General features: G+C 28.1%; 2 protein-coding genes across 2 annotated transcripts; one reads left to right on the forward strand and one right to left on the reverse strand.

Annotated features, from left to right (window-relative positions):
- Nucleotides 1–392: 392 nt before the first annotated feature.
- MKS88_001509 (60S ribosomal protein L7ae/L30e) lies at nucleotides 393–1052 on the reverse strand (the record flags this gene model as incomplete). The annotated part of the gene is made up of 1 exon (XM_067214440.1): nucleotides 393–1052. The coding sequence occupies one exon, from the start codon at nucleotides 1050–1052 to the stop codon at nucleotides 393–395; it is 660 nt and encodes a 219-aa protein (XP_067074875.1).
- A 2486-nt stretch (nucleotides 1053–3538) lies between these two features.
- On the forward strand, nucleotides 3539–19468 carry MKS88_001510 (phosphatidylinositol 4-kinase; the record flags this gene model as incomplete). Its single annotated transcript, XM_067214441.1, has 6 exons — nucleotides 3539–3550; nucleotides 3853–3974; nucleotides 4099–18353; nucleotides 18589–18712; nucleotides 18971–19075; nucleotides 19336–19468. The coding sequence occupies 6 exons, from the start codon at nucleotides 3539–3541 to the stop codon at nucleotides 19466–19468; spliced, it is 14751 nt and encodes a 4916-aa protein (XP_067074876.1).
- Between the last annotated feature and the right edge of the window lie 77 nt (nucleotides 19469–19545).

Below are 19545 nucleotides of genomic sequence, written 5' to 3' on the forward strand. Positions count from 1 at the left end.
ATTTTAGTGCTGACTTTGAAATAATCATTATTTAACCTCCCCTTTTTTTTTTTTTTTTGTAATTGTCAATATAAATTATTGTACACTGCTAAATCTCAAATACACAAAAAAAAGGATGAGAAAGAATGGGGGTTAAAAAAAAAAAAAAAAAAAAAAACATATGCTGAAGTAGAATGTAATATTGACGCAATGCACCAAAATTACGAATAAAAGATATAAATTTCTTTCGTTCCTTCGTGCATTCGTTCGTTCTTTCGTTCGCTTGTCCGCCCGTTCCTTTTTTCCCACATTATTAACGTTAATAAAAAAAGAAGTTGCGAGTACAAATCGTTCTGCTAGACGTAAATTAGTTTAATGGGCCCCCCTCCCCCCAACGCAAATTATGTGTAGATCTATGACTGAAAAAAGGGGTGATTTTTTTTGACAGCTGCTAATAGTTTTTCGTAGAGCTTGGAATAATTATTAATTTTTTGTTTCTTATTGTACTGATTTATTGTGTCTTCAAATATGGAAATATGATCTTTATTTGGGTTTATTATAAATAAACAAGTAATTGATCGTTTTAATTTACATAAATGTGCTAACTTATTTTTTGTTGTAACAAAAGTATATGGAATATTATGTTCTTCACAAAATACGGGTATATGACAAATAATATCAATGGGGTATATATCGACAGCTATAATAACAATACCTTGCATTCCTTTTCTTATAGCTTTAATAACTTGACTTAATCCTATTACTAAAAATTTTGTTTTTAATATTTTTTTTCTTTGTTCATCTAAATTTTCATTTGTTTTTATTATATGTGATATGTTTACCTTAGCACAGTATGTGTAATCCAGAATTTTTAAAAAGTATTTATAATACTTTTTTTTTAATAATGGTTCACTAATTACTGATATGTAACACTTACTATTCTCTGTTTTTATCTCTTCAATCATTTTATCGTAATTGTTTTTTCCTTTCTTACTATTATTACTGTTGTTGTTTTGCCCTTCCTTCTCATTCGTTTCTTTGTTACTTTCAGACTCTTCATTTATCTCTTTCATTTTTTTTTTTTTTTTTTTGTTCTTTCGTTCAATCAGAGAAACATAAACATAGCTCTATATTACACCCTTATGGGTAAATAAACGTATATTATATAATATTAACAAGTATGCGTTTCTAGGCTCATAAGGCTTAAAGTATTCATTTACAATTTTGTAACGCGAATAGAAGATATAAGTATATCAAGTGTTATAAAGTACCACCTTTAATTAGTCGCTTTGTTGCTTTTTTTTATAAAGAATTAATTGTTATTTTAAAAAAGGCGCGGATTAAGTAATCATATTAATGTATATTTATACATATGTACAAATTTACATACGTACATATATATTTATGTACAATGTTTACTGTGATATAATTTACAACTTTAACTCTATGTATACGCTGCAAGAATCTTTTCGTTATTTTTTTTTTTTAAATTATTTAAAGCATAATGTTATAGGCATACTGTTAAAATGTTATTATTAATTGCGTTTTTTTTTTTTTTTTTTTAAAAACTTCTGGTATGCTATTAATTACAAAGAGCAGAAAGAAAATGTAACCGTAACAATGAAAAAAAAAAAAAAAATATAGTAAACACTGGTTGACCGGAAAAATAAACAGAAAATACGCAAATAATTAAACAAGCGAATAAACGTTTAATTGTTTATGAAAACATGCAAAATAAAATGAATAATGTAATTTAAAAATGAACCAGGAAAACCTCAAAAAAGGGGAAAGAAAAATGTAAATACATAAATTGCACTATATGTAAAATTTTATATGCATAATATACATATACATAATATAAAAATACATACATATAGATATGCATGTATATAAATATATACATATATATACACATATATATACCTATATATATGCATAATACAAAAAAGGAAAAAATAGAAATTAATTCTTGCCCCTCCACTTTAAAAAAAAATAATTTTTAATTAACCTCTTTTTCCCTTCATATTTAGAACTTCGAATTGTTTCGATTATCATATAAAATGATAAATATATTCTTTTTAAACGAAAACCTGTGTACTTTTGTATCCATTATTAATAGAGAATTCAAAATTTTGAAAAATTGAAATTATACGAGTTTGAAATGTAGCAACTTCAGTTTCAGTATATATCTGCATAATTACATATGTACACACATGTACGCATATATACACTTATATATACATATATGTAAACATATATACTTATATATATCAATATATACCTATATATACTTATATATATACAGATATATACATATATACCCATATATATACAGATATATACATATATACACATATATACCCATATATACACGGATATATACATATATATACAAAATGTACATAATTGCATATATATATGCTTAATGAAATTCACACGTGCATGTATATGGGCACATGTATGTGTATAATCACATACGAATGCATATTAGTTCATAAGAATATAATGAACGGAAAGACAAACATTCATAGTTTAAAAGCTCATGTAAAAATGGTAACTAAAGTAATCGTATGTAGAAAATTTTATCAGAATTTAAAGAAACGATGAGAAAAGAAAAAATTGGACTTAGCGAACGTCTGTATCATATATGCTCCCATCACATGAATACATAAATATATGTAAGTATATATGTATATAGAATACAAATGAAAAAAGGATGGTGCATTAGTGCATTTCTATGTTATATAGTAAAGACATAATTATTTTCATTTGGACCATATACTTGTATGTAGATGTTGTATGAAAAAAAAAAAAAAGAGAGAAAATGTATTTAACGTAGAATTAGTATTATATGGGATTCTTTTTGAAGAAAAGAACAAAAACAGAGTGATATTATTTCTTTTTCTTTTCTTTTTGTTTCTTCTTTTTTTTTTTTTTTTGTAATAAGAATATTCTTGACAGTTAAGTTAGTTTGCTTAGGCTTTTCCCGCGCAGTCGGGATTTTTTTTTAATAATTAGAAGCCCTTTTTTTTTTTTTTTTTGATAAAATTATTTTTTATGTTTTAACTTTGCTCATATTGTTAATCTGTTTAATGACTGTCATTTGTTCTTGTTTATTGTGAATTTTTGTTTATTTTATTGATTTGCTATGTGCCCTTTTGCAAATTGTTTATGTTGTAATATTATAACGCTATCCTTTGATTATTTTAGCATGTCGTGATGGCGCCATGCTATGAGTTCCCGTTTGTCATTTAAAGTGTCTGCTAAATGATTTGTTTTTATTATCATTTTTTTGTTTTTTTTAACTTGTCGTTTTTTTCATTTTGTTGTTTTATTTATTATTATTTATTTTTTTATTTTATTTATTTTTTTTTTTTCGTGTGTGCATGGGGGTTTTAATGACCTTTCTAACTCCCCTTATTTATGTCGTTGTTATGTTATTTGACTAAATGAATAATTAAAAAAGAAAAAAAAAGTATAGCTTATTTGTAATTGATCCCTCAAAGGATAAAGCATATATGTCAAGAATAAATGAAATATGGGGAAATATGAAATCAAGATGAAATCTAACGTAATTATTTGCATTTAAGAAAGAGCATTTACATGCATCTGTAGTACTGCATTTTCTTTAATATGTGTGTATACGTGTATATGTGTATACATGGCTATTTTTTCATAGTGTGAAAATATCCAATTCTTCGATATATAACTGCACTACTGTTCAAAGATAGATACCATATTTTGCGTTTTATTCTATTGGTATCTCGTGGGTACTCTCGATTATATTCACGTGTTTACAACTTTAGTACTTGTACATTAAACTTATATGTACTCAGTAATTGACTTTTCTGCTTTTTTTTTTTTTTGTTTTAGACTTTTAAAGACACCAATATATCCAGTATACTTAAATACATAAGATGCAAAAAGAATGGAAGCAAAAATAAGACTGTTCTTATTTTTTATCTATGCAACGCGCTTGAGGAGAGACATATAAAGTACCAATAGGAAAAGATATCATCGCATACTTATTAAATCATATATATATGTGTATATGCATATATGTCTATAATTTTTAATTTTTAATTTAAAATTTTTTTTTTTTTCCTCGTCCAATAACAGGCACGGGAAGGATGTGTTGGTTTTATACCTGAGCTTACTACCACTTTTTGAAGATAATTTGATAAACATCTTTAAGAAAAAAGTTATTGCAAGCAGAAGAGGAAAATACTACTATGAGGAGAATAAGGAAATAGATATACAATATAGCATTAAATTAAGCAAGCTACAATTATATCTGAGTTACATAATTTTGCATATGTCCTATTTTGTGTCGTTAAATAGGAATATAAAAAAAAATAATTCAATAAAACTTTTTTTATATTATGTACATATACTAACATTTATAAATTTGCAAAAGTATATATGTTTAAATGAACAAAGTAATATATATGAAAAATTATTTTATTTGTGTTATATAAATATGCTAATATCATTTCTTATTAATATATACAAATTTAAATTATATGAAATTTTAAGTGAAAAAAAATTTTATACCGTTTCAAAGTATATATTTCTGATTATTAATTTGTTTACGCATATAAAGAAAAATAGAAATAGTGAGAAATTATTTATTTGTTTTTATGATTATGTATATAATGTGATAAATGTTTTACTAGACAAATATGGAATATATCTGAAAAAACAAAATGGTAACACGCATGACAAGGAGATACTAGTTACTTATTACAAAAATTTTCTCATATTTCTATACAACTATATTAGAAAATTAAAAATTTTAAAGTACTCAGAAAAGTACCTCCTAAATAACAGTAAGAATGTCGTTTATAATTTATCTTTGTTAACTATAGTGAAGAACACAGTAGACATACATTTCTTACGTGATATGTGTGAAATGAAGTGTGGACAAGTGATTGCTTTCACATTGCAAAGGGGCACAAGTAAGAAAAAGGAAGTTACTCCAAATGGAAATGTGTTAATGGGGGAGGAAGACGCTGCCAGGAGTGTCCACAACAGAGCCAACAACAGATCCTATAAAAGAACCCATAGCAGAACCTATAACAGTATCGATAATAAAGCTACAAGGGAGGTGAGAAGCGGAGAGAACTTGCGCGTGTGCGTGGGGTACGAAACGGTAAACAGCATAGTGTTGTTAAAGATACTGAAGTTATTCGAAATTCTACATATGAGGAAGAACAGAGTTTATTTGAGTATATATATATACAATCTCGTTAACAAAATAACAAATCAAACATTACAAGAGTTATATTATGTTGTGAGGAAAAATAAACAGACGGAAGAAAACCATCTATACTATAATAGACTGTTATATTTGTTTGAATATTATTTTAATATTCTTTTTTTTTATATAACAACAAGCCCAAATGAACGGGAAAAAAATAGAGCAATATACCATAACAACAGCTACTGTTTGTACTTAATTCAAAGCTCCATATATTTTATATATGAAATATACATGCTACTGATAGTATTACTGTCTACGGTTCGTGGCTTTAATGTCCTCCTTCATTCTAATAGTACTAGTACTGATAATCCCAGCAGAAGAAGTAATAATTTTGATTTTGTACATAAAATGCTATTTTTGGAGAGATCCGAAAATATTGTACGTATGAATAACATTACTAGCTTAATATGTGATTGTGTTTTTGTTAATTCGTCATTTTATACTCTTACATTTTTGGAAATTGTATATAAAAATAATGAAAAACTAAATTTTTTTTTAAAACATAAATTGCATACATATATTATGAAGGGGGAAGAAGTGACTGTTATTATTAATAAGAAAAATACTTATATGAAGAAGGAATGTACAAATATGTTAACATCACATGAACAGAGGGAGCAACACAATCATGATGAGACTACCATATTAGTGATACAAGATCATCATTTTAATATGTTGAATATGAATAGGACCAATTTGTTTTGGGATGCGCATACAGGTTTATACACATGCGTAAATAGTTTTGTTAAATTAAATTTTATTTTTTGGAAAAATGATGATAGTGGCAGTTGCGTATATCCGGAAAGTAACGATATAAGAGGTACAACTTACCGGAATGATTCTGTTGAGGATAGTGGCAATATGTACCGTCGGAAAGACGAAAATGCACTCTATAGAGGGGGGAGAAAAAAAAGATCTTGTGAATATGCTCCAAAGGGGATTGGAAGTTTCGAAAAAAAGGAAAATGAAACAGACATAATACATTCAAATGTAATGAGAAGCAAGATGACAAATGACGATCGATGGGAAGGACAAAATTTGAATAGACCACAAAATGATAAAATAATTGTTGATAAAGGAAAATACCGAAGAAATGAGAGGAAATTGAATGGGGAAAATTACATAGACATTTATTTCCCGTTTTTATTGAATGTTTTTTTATCATCACTTTTAAGAAAAAAAAAGAAAAAAAAAAAGAGTACTCAGTATAATAATATAGAATGTAATTGTAAGAATTATTTAGATATATACATAAATAAGATGCACTATTACTGTAATAATATATTTAATTGTAAAGCCATTTTTGTTAGTAATTTTAGTTCATTTGTAAAGAACAGTTTTAGGAAAAGGAGAAGCAACAATTGGATCGATAATATCACATCATTTAATGGTATGTTCAGCTTTTATAATAATAAAATAAGGAATGAGAAAAATAAATTATTTTTTAAAAACAAAACATTTCTCATTAGAAGTATGGAAAAGAAACATAGTTACTCCAAATACACCTTTTTAAAAAAAATGCTAAATTATAAAAGCTGTTATTTTGACAATGAAAAATATTATTTTAATTTTTTATTTAATATAAAATTTTTGCACAATTTAAATGATACTATGAACGAATATTTTTTATTAAAAAAAAACAAGATAAACAGAAAGGCTATTTTTAGTCTTCCCTTAAACATAAAAGAGAAAATAAAAAGAATGAAACCGATACCATTTGATGATTATAGTCATAACCATCTACCAATGACCAACTTTTCGATGCTTTCCCTTGACCATATTGAAGAAAGGAGGAAATTAAGTAAAAGTAAATTAATAATAAGTGACATTTTGTCCCAAGAGTGGAAATATGAAACACGGAAGAGAAAGAAGAATGATGAGAAATACCTACTGTACTTTCTTTTTGTTAATTATAATTATTGTATTTTTAATTATGAAAAGAATGACAATCTGGAGTATTTTCTATTGAGAATATTAAGGTGCTTTGAAATTATAATGCCTTATGTAAATATATATAAATACATATGCTCTTTTTTGATGTTCCTAACATCTCTACTGGAAAGGAAGCCGTTAGCTGACTTAGATGTATTCATCATTAATAGAAGCGTGAGGGCGCAGAAGGAGGTGCACGGGTGCACGCTTTGCACGTCGTTAGACGAGGCGGAGGAAAAAGTGGTAGAGGAAGTGGTGGAAAAAGTTGCAGAAGAAATGGTGGAAGAAGCAGCTGACGAAATGGCAGCGCATGATATGGGTGGAGGAAAGTCCGTAAAATGGTCAGAAGGCATGAGGGAAATTATGTCCAGCCGTAGTATGGGAAAGCGAAGAGGCGTTACACAAAGTAAGGAAAAGCGTTGGAGGGGTTACAATCGCAGTGAGTGTACTTTTAATAAAGTCCAATTTAGCAAAATCATGGTGAATGGTATAGAAAAGGAATATAGATATGTAGAGCGAAACGTTTTGAAAAATATGGAAAGGATGAAGGAAGATAACTGTTATTGTATATTTTATAAAAGTAACTACAAAATAATATGGAATATTATGATAGGAATAATTGATAAGATAAAAATATATTTATTTAGTAATACATTTCATTATCTTTATAAGGATAAGAGAAAGTATCATAAATACCTTAGTACACTGTCATTGCATTTTTATAGGTTATATTTCACATTAGCATATTACGAAATTTATAAGGGTAGTTACTGGAATAATTATGATTATTCTACTAGTACTAGAAAAGAAATACAAGAAATCAAAAATAAAATTATAGAAATTACACCAATACTGAGTGTTAGATATTTAAACATATATAATATTAGCAATATTTGTAAAGTTGATATTTTAAAAAGTATTAAAGAAAATAATTTGTTAAAAAATGATAAGGTAAATATAAATTGTTCGGATATAAACAAATTGTATCTATTTATAATATACTACATAGAATGCAATAGAAAAAAAGAAGACATATTATATAGCCTGTACTTTTTGATTGATAAATATATATTTGGAAATAAGGTTTTACATAAAAATGTGAAGAAACTAATTAATTATAAAATATTTGTTTTTTTAAATGATATGAATAATTTCCATGATTACAATTTTACCTATGCTACTTTCTTTTTACTTATGAATATAATGAATTATAATAAAATGATAAGGAACTACATATATTACATCTTTGATCAAATATTTAAATTGAAACTAAATACCCTATTTGATAGTAAGTTTCTTACATGCTTTTTAAAAAATTTAGAAAAAAGTAGTCAAGATTATGCTTTTTCAAAAATGATTCATGAAGAAAAAAAAATTTTAAAAAATAGTATAGATAAGAAAAAAAATAATATGATCAAAATAATTTATAAAGTAAATTTATATATAACTATAAATTATTTGTTATTTTTAAAAATGCAAAATTGTTGCAAATTTTTTTTAAATTTATATTCATATTTTTACTATGAATTTTACATATTTTGTGTTAAGAAATATACCAAGAAGTATAATGGTTATCATTACAACCGCCGTATGTGGGATTGGAGTAAGTCTAATCGAATGGACTCTAATGTTAAAAACAGAACAAAATTATCTAGTCGGAGAAATTCTATGTGTTCTAACGTAAACCATGTAGGGCACTTGAGAAGAGGACAGTCCTCTCATTATCATGAACGTTGTTATAAACGAAGTGCATTTGACAGGAATAGAAGTCCTAGTTGTCATCATTTCATGGCGCATGACCCCATAGATAGTGAAGAGGAAGAGTATAACTTAAATTCGAAGGAATTACTTGATGGTATAGTTGATAGCAAAGGATATATTATGGTAAATATGAGTGAAGTTTTCTTAGAGAGCAATGAACTGATAAGCGACAAGGGTTTGAACAAAGAAAACAACACTGAAGAGTATATTTGTAATAGTAATATACGTTTATCAGATACAATTGGGCAAACACATCTTTTCGATAAAGATAAATATGTCAGAAGGGAAAAGCATCAGAGCGTAGTAAATAATGCAGAGAGGAAATATAAGAGGGCGTATGAGAACCTACCCAAAGGTGTAAAAATTTCAAAGCATATGGTCACTTATTTGAAAAGTAATTACGGTAATAATAGAATGAAGAGCTTTCGTAAAAAGTATTACACTAGTAGCATTGTTGAAAATTATCAAAATTATAACATCACTTTGGCTGCGTTAAACACAACGAACACTCTTTTTAACCGTAGAAGAATAATAAGGGGCAGAAGGAAAATGAGAAAAAAACAAAAAAAAAATTCCTTTTTTTTCGAGTCCCACAAGGATTTCAATGAATTTTTTGATAGTCAGGAAAATGAAGCATATGGAACAGATGGCGCAGACGGTGCAAATGGGATAGATAGCATTAATGGAATAAATTACACAAATGATGAAAATGGAGCCAAGTTAGCGAATAATGTAAATAGCGGAAAAAGGGTAAATGTCACTAATGCCACAAATGGTAGTAATGATACCATCGATGATGATGTAAACTACTTCAAAATATTGAAAAAAGTAAAGGGAAATAACACGTATATATATAACCTATATGACATAAAAATAAACAAACGCGTTTTATACAATGAGAAGCATTTTAAGGAATACTTGAACGTTATTAATTTTGTAATGTGCATTTTTCTAGCTACGAATATAAATAATTTAAATATGAGCATGTTAAATAATTATTATATATACATTATCTCAAAAATAATAAAAAAGAATTTCAAATTTTATTTTTTCTTTTTCTATTATAATATATTTAAAAAGAACAATAAAAGATATAAAAATATATACAACATAAATTTCGACATCATTTTAAATAGTTCCTTTAGAAACAACCTAGGTGTTTCGAAAATAAGTATTAAGAATAAATATATATGTGTTCTGTATACACTCTCGTGTATTTTGACTGTATATAATTACAAGTATGCCTTTTTCAATTATTACTTCTTTTACTTTTACAAATTTGTGAAGCTTCTGGCAAAGCTTTCGGTGAAGAGTATATTTGTGTCGAATTTTCTCATTGACAAGTTAGGAAATGAAGCGAAAGGGAGAGCGATGAAAGGAAAGGTGGGAAAACAAGCGGAGGACTTGGATGAAGCAGAGGGAGTGACAGAGAAGGAGACGACATATTTTGTGGATAAAGGAAGAAATCATTACGACTTATACTACATAGATGGTTCATCTAATCGAGTGAGTGAAAGTGTAATTGACTATGGGTTTAGAAGCAACATCATTTTTAATGATCATTTTGAGGGGGCAAGAAAATGTGGGGAAGGGGAAAATGTGAATCCTAATGGTAGAAGTGCGTATTTTAGCCATATGAGAAGAGAAGATGGAAAGGGTGGAATGAATGGAAAGGACCGAAAGGATGGACAATTAGCAAAGGATCTGAAGGATGGTAAATCCTCAGCTGATAACTCGTTTACGCAGAGGAGTGCTCATCGTGGTGAACTCCGTTATCCTTTAAAGAAAAAATACTCAAAGAAAGTTAAAGCAGAAATGGGTGTAAAGTCCATTTTTAGCAAAGAAGAAAGAATATTTATTGCAAGTGATATCATGATGATTAGGAGTTATGTAAATGATTATATAAGAATGGACTTGTATGTTATGTATAATAACTTACAACATAACAATGTCTCTAACAAGAGTATACTGGATAAATATATAACACTTATTAATAATACGTTGTTATTATTTGTATTTGTAAACCACTTGATATTAATGTATGGAAATATTAATATAAAGAAGAAAAAAATTATTAAGTACAAAATAAAATGGCTGCAAAATTATAATTATTATTTAATGAGAAAAATTGTGGACATTTATATTTTAAATATACCTTATTTGTGCAATTACTTAGTTGTTACATTAGAATTTTTTTTTGTTTTTAGTAATTCGTTTTTAAGTCTAAATTACGGGAATTTTTTTTTAAAGAAGGATATAAAATTTTTTTTTAAAAATTGTTATATATATTATTTAATGAATACATTTAATAAGATACAAAATTTGAAAACATTTTACCATTTAAATCATTATAAAAATTATAATTTGTATTTTCATAATTATAAGAAGTTTAGACATAAGCAATTTAGTCCATATTTTAAGAAGAGCACTTTGGACTATGATAAAGGACATAGAGAAGATTTACAGAAGCGTATGGATTATTCAAACCCGCTTCATGTGTGTACTAGTACATATAGTAATTATTATGAAATGAACTCACTGAATAACAGTGTAATTGATGATGAGTCAGAAGACAGCATAAGTGATTATGATGATTATATATTTAAAGACGCTTTTAAAGACTTGAAAGAAATATTTAAAAGGAAAACAAAAAATTATTTGATAAACAATTTTGGTAGGAATATGAAAAACATATTTTACCTCTTTGATTGTTTTAATGATATATCAAGTATTACCCTTTTTTTAAATCTGTATATACATGGATATACGAAAATAAAGGATGCTTATGATGTTCTACCTGTTCAGAGCATAAATAATGCTTATCTGTATAACTTTAGGTTATTAAAACTTGATTATCATTTTGTATGTATTTTATTTTTAAGCTTAATTCGAATTTTTAATTACACATCTAGTGTTTTTCACGCATATAGCTACTTCGTCCAGTTGTACTCCAAATATAAATACAATTACTTCCTCTATTCAGATAGATCATATTCCTTTTTTACCTTTTACAATGTGTACCTTTTTTTTATTTCCAAGAATAAATTGAAAAACGAAAATTTAGTTAGTATAAACAATCATGTAAGTAGTTTATGTATGAGCGATATTTATGATTATAATAAATTATTACTACAGAAAAGTTTCATATTCTTATCTTTTTTTTTCCATAATTTTAATAACATTCTACCTGATATCTATTGCATAAACTGCTCCAATAAATACTCCATTGTAACGCATGACAAAAACGTGTTTCCCCCAGACCTAACACAGGTTTGTGCAAAGGAGGGAAGGCTAAAAGGAAAGGGAGAAGAAATAGGAAAAGAAAGTGGAGGAGAAGAAGGAACAGAACGTATGGATTGTATGAATAACGCTACTATTAGAGAAGCAAATTACAGCATAACAAGGGGGAAAATGAAAAAGTATTATAAAGAAATAACTCATGATAAGAACAAGTTATGTGTAGCTTACAGATCTTATGCGGATAAGGACAAGCAGGAGGGCTTCACCAATGGTATAAATAAGGACAGAGAAGACAAAGATTATCATAAAATATTTTTCAAAAATTATGGTGAAGAATTTATTAACAGCGGAAACGAGAGAAGCAATGCTGAGATTCAGGATCAACGGGTGGAAGAAGGAGAGAAAGAAAAGCATATATTGAATCACTGTGCAAAAATACGAATGGGAGGGAAAGAGGAGGCCTGGTTTGATGATAATCATATGCCGCGTAGTGACAATGACAAATGGGATTATATAAATTATGACGAAGTAATAAAAAGGAATGATAAGGAATTACTAGAGCAAAATAAGGCAAACGATGGGGATATGAATGGGAAGGTGGAAGAGAAAGCAGAAGAGCAGAAGAACAGCATCTTTCGCAAATACAGGGACAATTTTTTTTCCATTTTTAAGAGTAAAATTAGTGATCAGGATAGTAAAAAAGAGGAGGAGAAGAAGCAGCAGGAGCAGCATCATAGCATGACTGTTATGACGATGCAAGGAAAGGGAAAAAACATCATTCCAACCGAATATGGCAAAGGTGCGCGGAATGTGAATAAGTTGAAGCAATCTTCTGTCAATCAAAACGATTATAGTGGAAGGAAGTTACGAAAAGGACATAGTTCAAGTAAGGAGGACATATCAAACTGCAATATAGATAGAAAGAAAAGCATAGAAAATGAATACGACTCAGATTATTTTAGCTCTCAAAAAAATACGAAGAACGATCTGATAATATTAAGCGCTTACAAGTATATGTTAAGATATCAGAAGAGGAACAAAAAGAGTGTGTATGATTACAACTTAAAGGAACAACTGCGTTGTATGTGTATAAACAAATATATATATATTTGTAATTTAATATACAATGCACTTGTATATATATTAGAATTAAAATATAAGTATAAATACATGAAAAAAAAATTTCATCTATTTTCATATAATACATTTAAAAAGAAAAAAGAGTTTAATTCGGTTAGTACTTATAATGACCAAAATTATATTATTCTTAATACGAAACATTTGCTTAACTATGACTTTATTATTTTAAGTATTTTACATTTGACGGAAAGTATATATATTAATTTATATAAATGCAAATTATTTACCGATATGTGCATTTTTAATAATATAAAATATGTCTGTTTGGAAAATAAAGGAACAAAAAAGAATAGTAATGATAGTTATAAAAATATTAACATCAATGTGACCAACAAGAATTTGCAATGTAACTCGTTTTTTAATTACAAAAATTATTTAAATAATAATATCGACCATGAGGATTACGACGAGGATGACGATGATGGTGATAACGATGATGGTGATAACGATGATGGTGATAACGATGTTGATGATAACGATATTGATGATAACGATGATGGTGATAACGATGATGGTGATAACGATGATGGTGATAACGATGATGGTGATAACGATGATAGTGATAACGATGTTGATGATAACGATATTGATGATAACGATGTTGATGATAACGATGTTGATGATAACGATGTTGATGATAACGATGTTGATGATGGTGACGATTACAATGTGTACAATTCGGACGATTTCTCCTGTGGTGGAAGCATGTATAATAGTAACTCTCATAGCATGCATACTGTTCATTATGCAGGTGAGAAAAAGAAGAAAACGAAGACGAATAAGAGGAAGAAGCAGGATCGCTTTACAAAAGCGAGTGCTAATACTGTTCCTAATATGAGTAACAGTAATAACAGTGAATATAAATATGTGTCGAGAAAAACTTGCGAACAAGATGACTTGCATCTGGTCAGCAATAGTAGTATAAGCGATAAGGACAATATAATACAAAGTAGTAGTAATTATTTCGATGAGAAATCAAATAAGGATGATTTAAAGGAAAACAACGGTGAGGAACTTTATTGTGAAAAAGAAAAGAGAGAAGAAGATGGTGGATTACTCAGGAGTAATTGTTCTAAAAAAAAATTTTACGAAAAGACTATATCCAGAAAAACCGAAAATGGTAAGATTTCCAATAATAGGAGGAGTTTTAAAGTGGGTACAAAAGTACGAAGAAAGAAAAAAGTAGATGAGAATAAGAAAGACACTTTTGCAGGGGAGAATGACAAATTTAATTATAATAACAACAGGGGAATTTCTAAAAATGAAAAGAAAGGGCAAGTATGGACAGTTATAGAAACGGTAGATACAAAGGATGACAGTAAATCACAGGGGAGAAAAAACGGTACGAGTGGCACCAAATGGAGAGGAAAAAGGAGAAAGGGTAAAAAAGACGAAATGAGCAAAAAAGTAAGAGTTGGCGGAAAAGGAAAATCGGAAAATGGAAGAATGTTTTTTTCGAAAAATAGTGAAAAGAGCAATTCATCCAAGAGATTTAAGAGTCTATCAATAAGTGGATACCTCCTTAGTGTTAAGAAGCTAGCTAAAAGGGAAGAAATGAAAAACGAGATGTCGTTGGGTTATCTTCACAGTTGTAAAGTTACTGCCCAGGGTTACGAGAAGAGGCTTAGCAGAAAGATGAAAATTGGAAAGAAGCAGAGGAAGCAGAACTCAAGTGATAAGGATGGGGAAGATGTTTACTCCCATAAGAACATATACAGCATTAGCCACAGGGGAAATACGTACAAGGAGGGGAAATGGAATATAAGAAGATTTTTTTTCGGTAAAAAAAAAAAAAACAGCAGCGAAGGAAAGGTAAATAATGACAACACACGAATAAATAACCTGTTTGTGAAATATAAGTCAAGGTCTATTAAAAATACAAGTGTACAGAAGTTATTAAAAATTGAAATAGATGATGATAAAGAGGAAAATATCGAAAGGATTAAAAATTTGTTCATAACATTTAATAGTAATAATAAAGAGAAAAAGATAAATAATTATATTCACAACATATTTAATTACACTTCCCCATATCCAAATTTTAATGTATGTTATAAGAAGAAATTCGAAATACTGGATTATAAAATAAAGGTTGGCAGAAGTTTATTAAAAGTATTATATTCCTTTTATTATAGACATAATTTATCCATATTTTATAAGATCTATAAAAAAATAGAATATATATATACCTATTTAAATTTGTCTTTTTATACAAATTTGTTTACTACAAATACGAAAGAAATTAATAGTGACATAAATAAATATTCACTCTTTTTATTGGTAAATTATTTAAAATATCATATACATAATTCTGATAAATTATTTAATAGCTTTATTGTAAAAATTATAAATTTTTTAAATCATAATGTACATAATATAACCGAATTTTTATGTATGCACCATTTTGAAGATTTACTTAATATTCTTAACCAGTATATAATTACCATTAATATAAATAATAAATTAAGTATAAACAAATATAACCTATTTAATTTGAGAAAAAATAAATTAATATATGTACCTATATCAAATGTTCTCTTCTTACACTGTAATAAATTTAGCTTAAATGACATTATCAAAATATTGTACAGTTACCCTCAGTATAGCCTTTTTTTAAAAAGTATAGCTGTAAACAATTTAGTATACCTATATAAGAAGAGTACTATAACGAATGCAATGTATTTACAACTCTTTGAATTTTTAAAAGTTGATATGGGAAATAGAATTTTTTTTTTTATTATATTCTTTTCCTTTCACTCCTTTCGATTTTTATATCAATTCTTTCTCAATATGCACACATATATTGAAGATGAATACTTAACTCATTTAACGTATTGTGAAATGTTAAATAATGGAAAAGAGGGGTGTGTAGTAGCTTTTCCGAACGGCAATAACAATATCTGTAACAGTAACAATATCAGTAATAATAAAAATAACTACAACAATAACAGCGTGCTAAGTGTGTTTGAGGATAATATTGAAAATTGCTTACTATTTAAGAAGGAATTATTTGCCAAGAAGACAAACCCTTTTAAAGATTTTTTACTCCTGTGGACGAAGAAGAAAAATAATAACGTCTCTCACTCAACCTCTTCCTCATCATCCACCTCTTCCTTCACTTCATCCATGGACAATAATAATAAAAATAGGAAAAAAAGAATTACCAAAAATTATTTAAATATTAATAATTTTATTTTTCATAAGTACCATAATTATGTAAAGAAAACACACGTTCTATCTCTAAAGTGTTCTCTTATTAAAAAATTATTTTTACAAAATTTGTGCCATAAGAATAGAAGTGCACTATTAGAATCATGCCGTTTTCATAATACTATTTTCTGCATGAGTCAGGAAGCTTCTCAGTTTGATAAAAAGATACAGCTAGATTTTGTACGCATGGAAATTCAAAATTTGCTAAATAATATTAATATCAAAAAATTAAAATTATTAACAAGCAATAATATTGTATCTCATGTCTCAGATGATATAAAAATTCTAATGTCTGCAACAAGGTCCCCCATTTTTTTGAGCTTTAAGAGTATGAAGCAAAATGTGAAGAAAAATTTATACCTTCATTCTCTTTTAACCAGGTATGCAATAAGGAGTAGGAGCAGGGTATCTGCTGATGATACGAAGTCAATTCTGAGTTTGAATACCCACGATGGGGTATATAACAGTGCATGTCTTATGAGCAGTAACACTGTGAGGAAAAACAGTATAGAGGGAGGAGGGAATATTGTACAGGGAGATATGGTCATCAACAACTCCTTCACGAGTATTGCCAATTTTTGTAGTAATGACGAGCATTCGAGTAGTAAAGGTGCTTCCAATGTACATGAACAAAGGAATGATGGATTCGTATTACCGCGAGCAGAAGAACACACAATAGATGCAGTTCAAAGAAGTAAAACGAGTGCACATTATAGTGAAAGAGGAAAAATAAGTTCAGCGATTGATGCAAAAATTGCTCGTATGAACAAAAATATTCCCTCCTTGCGTGTATATGATAAATCGCTAATTCATCGCAATTTTTACAAAACGAAAAAAGAAGATAATGAAAGAGGTGAAGATGAAGTGGGAGAAGTATACAAAGCGGACGAAGTGAAGGGGAAGAAAAAACAAAATAGAACGAACAATTCGAATAAAAAATATGAGGATGTATCTTATATTTACAAAGTAAATGATGACGTGAGGCAAGACAAGTTGGTTATTCAAATAATTTACATATTTATTCACATACTAAGTGACTATAAGTTGTTTTATAATTTATTTCCATATAACATTGTAACAAATAAATATTTCAATGTGTACGCAAATGAAGAAGAGGATAATAGTGCACATAAGAAAATAACATTCATTAAAAGGGAAAGGAAAAAACAATCAAATGAAGATATTTCTAATGTAAACAAAGAAACGGACGGGAAGAGAAAATTCTCCTTCTCCTTCCACCTATTTAAGAAAGCAAAAAAGAAGCAAACAAGAAAAAAGGATGAAAAACAAAATAAAAGTTGCTCATGTAGAAGTAGCAGTAAAGAGAAGGAAAAAAGTAAGAACAAAAAGGATTTGTTTCATCATATTGCGGAAACTGAAATTAGAGATAAGGACGGAATAAGGGAAGATAGTGAAAAAAAATATCCTTATTCTTCTGAACACTTTCAGAATAACTTGAACTTGTATATCCAGGAATATCATAGTACTACAAATACGAAAAGTTTAAGCGTTTTTAGTAAAAAAAAGAAAAAGAAGAAAAAGAAAAAATTTGAAAATTTTGGTGCAGTCATTGAAGTATTAGCAAATACAAAAAGTAGACATGAAATAGGAAGGAAATATCAAAACATAATCAAGTTTTATCATCTAAAATTTTCGAATATTAATACATATATTTATGCTTTGAAAAATTTTATTTGTTCCTTGGCTGCCTATTCCTTGTTATCTTTTATTTTGCAAGTAAAGGATCGGCATAACGGTAACTTGTTGTTTGACGAGTATGGCAATATTATTCACATTGATTTTGGCTATATCTTGAATATTTATCCAGGTAAATTTCTACTCCCCAAGCACTAGTGAAGGAGATATACTATAGTATATATAAAGAGATGCCTTGTGAGGCTGTGCTGAGGAAGGAAAACAAAATAATAATAATAATAATAATAGAAAATGAGAAGAGAAAATGAGCAAAATAGTAAAACAGTGAAAACGCCAATTTAATTAAATAGTAAAATAAAAAAAACATAAAATATTTATTCTTCCATCTTGCTTAAATTATTCTTTAGGTATCTCCATAAACTTCGAGCTTGCTCCTTTTAAGCTAACTCGAGAAATGATTACGCTTTTAACCATGAAGAGTCAGAAGAAGCAATATTTCATTTTTACCTACATTCAGCTGGTAGTTAAAGGGTTAGTAACATATATAGAAATGTTTTCTCAAAAGTGCATTAATTTGTGTATATCTGTTGTTTTGTATATATGCATTTATGTAGTAGTGTATACATAGATATAATACACAAACGTAAAATACAAAATAGCACAAGTGAACGCAAACGAATACGAACTAATACAAACCAATACGAACCAATACGACCATAATTCACCTTAATATACTCCATTCTAATATGTTGACATCGAAAGGTATATATATTTTTCTCATTTTTATAGATATTTACTACTAAGGGAAAAGAGTGACTGGCTAATTTCCTCCATACTGAGCTTATCGCACTCAGACATAAACTGTTTCAAGTACAACACAGTTGAAAAGTTAAAGTAAGCAAAGAGATGAAAACTAAAAAAGTTTTTTCCCTTCATTATGTTTGTAAAAAAGCGTATGAGTATGTGGATATGCATGTATTCATGTATGTATATGTGTGTGTGTGTAAAAATGTGCTTTTATTCCTAATTTGCTTGTTCATGTAAGTGTATGCCATACGATTTTCGAATCGTTTGTGGAGGAAATATATCATATCATCCTTGCCCTCTTACGACATTTGTTTTCACCCCTTTTTGTATACCTAATCTTGATTTAGGAAGCGATTAAAATTAAACAAAAGTGACAACGATGCGAGTATTTTTATGATAAATAAGATACATCAAGCTTACAACAACATAACAACAATTATGTATGACTATATTCAGAACATCCAGCAAGGGATTCAATAAAGTCATTGGAAAATGGTTATTGTGATAAGAAATTTGACCCGTCTTCCAGTAAATGTACATATGGTTACGCAAACTAC

This window comes from Plasmodium brasilianum, chromosome 5 (genome assembly GCF_023973825.1).
Source record: "Plasmodium brasilianum strain Bolivian I chromosome 5, whole genome shotgun sequence".
Taxonomy (NCBI): domain Eukaryota; phylum Apicomplexa; class Aconoidasida; order Haemosporida; family Plasmodiidae; genus Plasmodium; species Plasmodium brasilianum.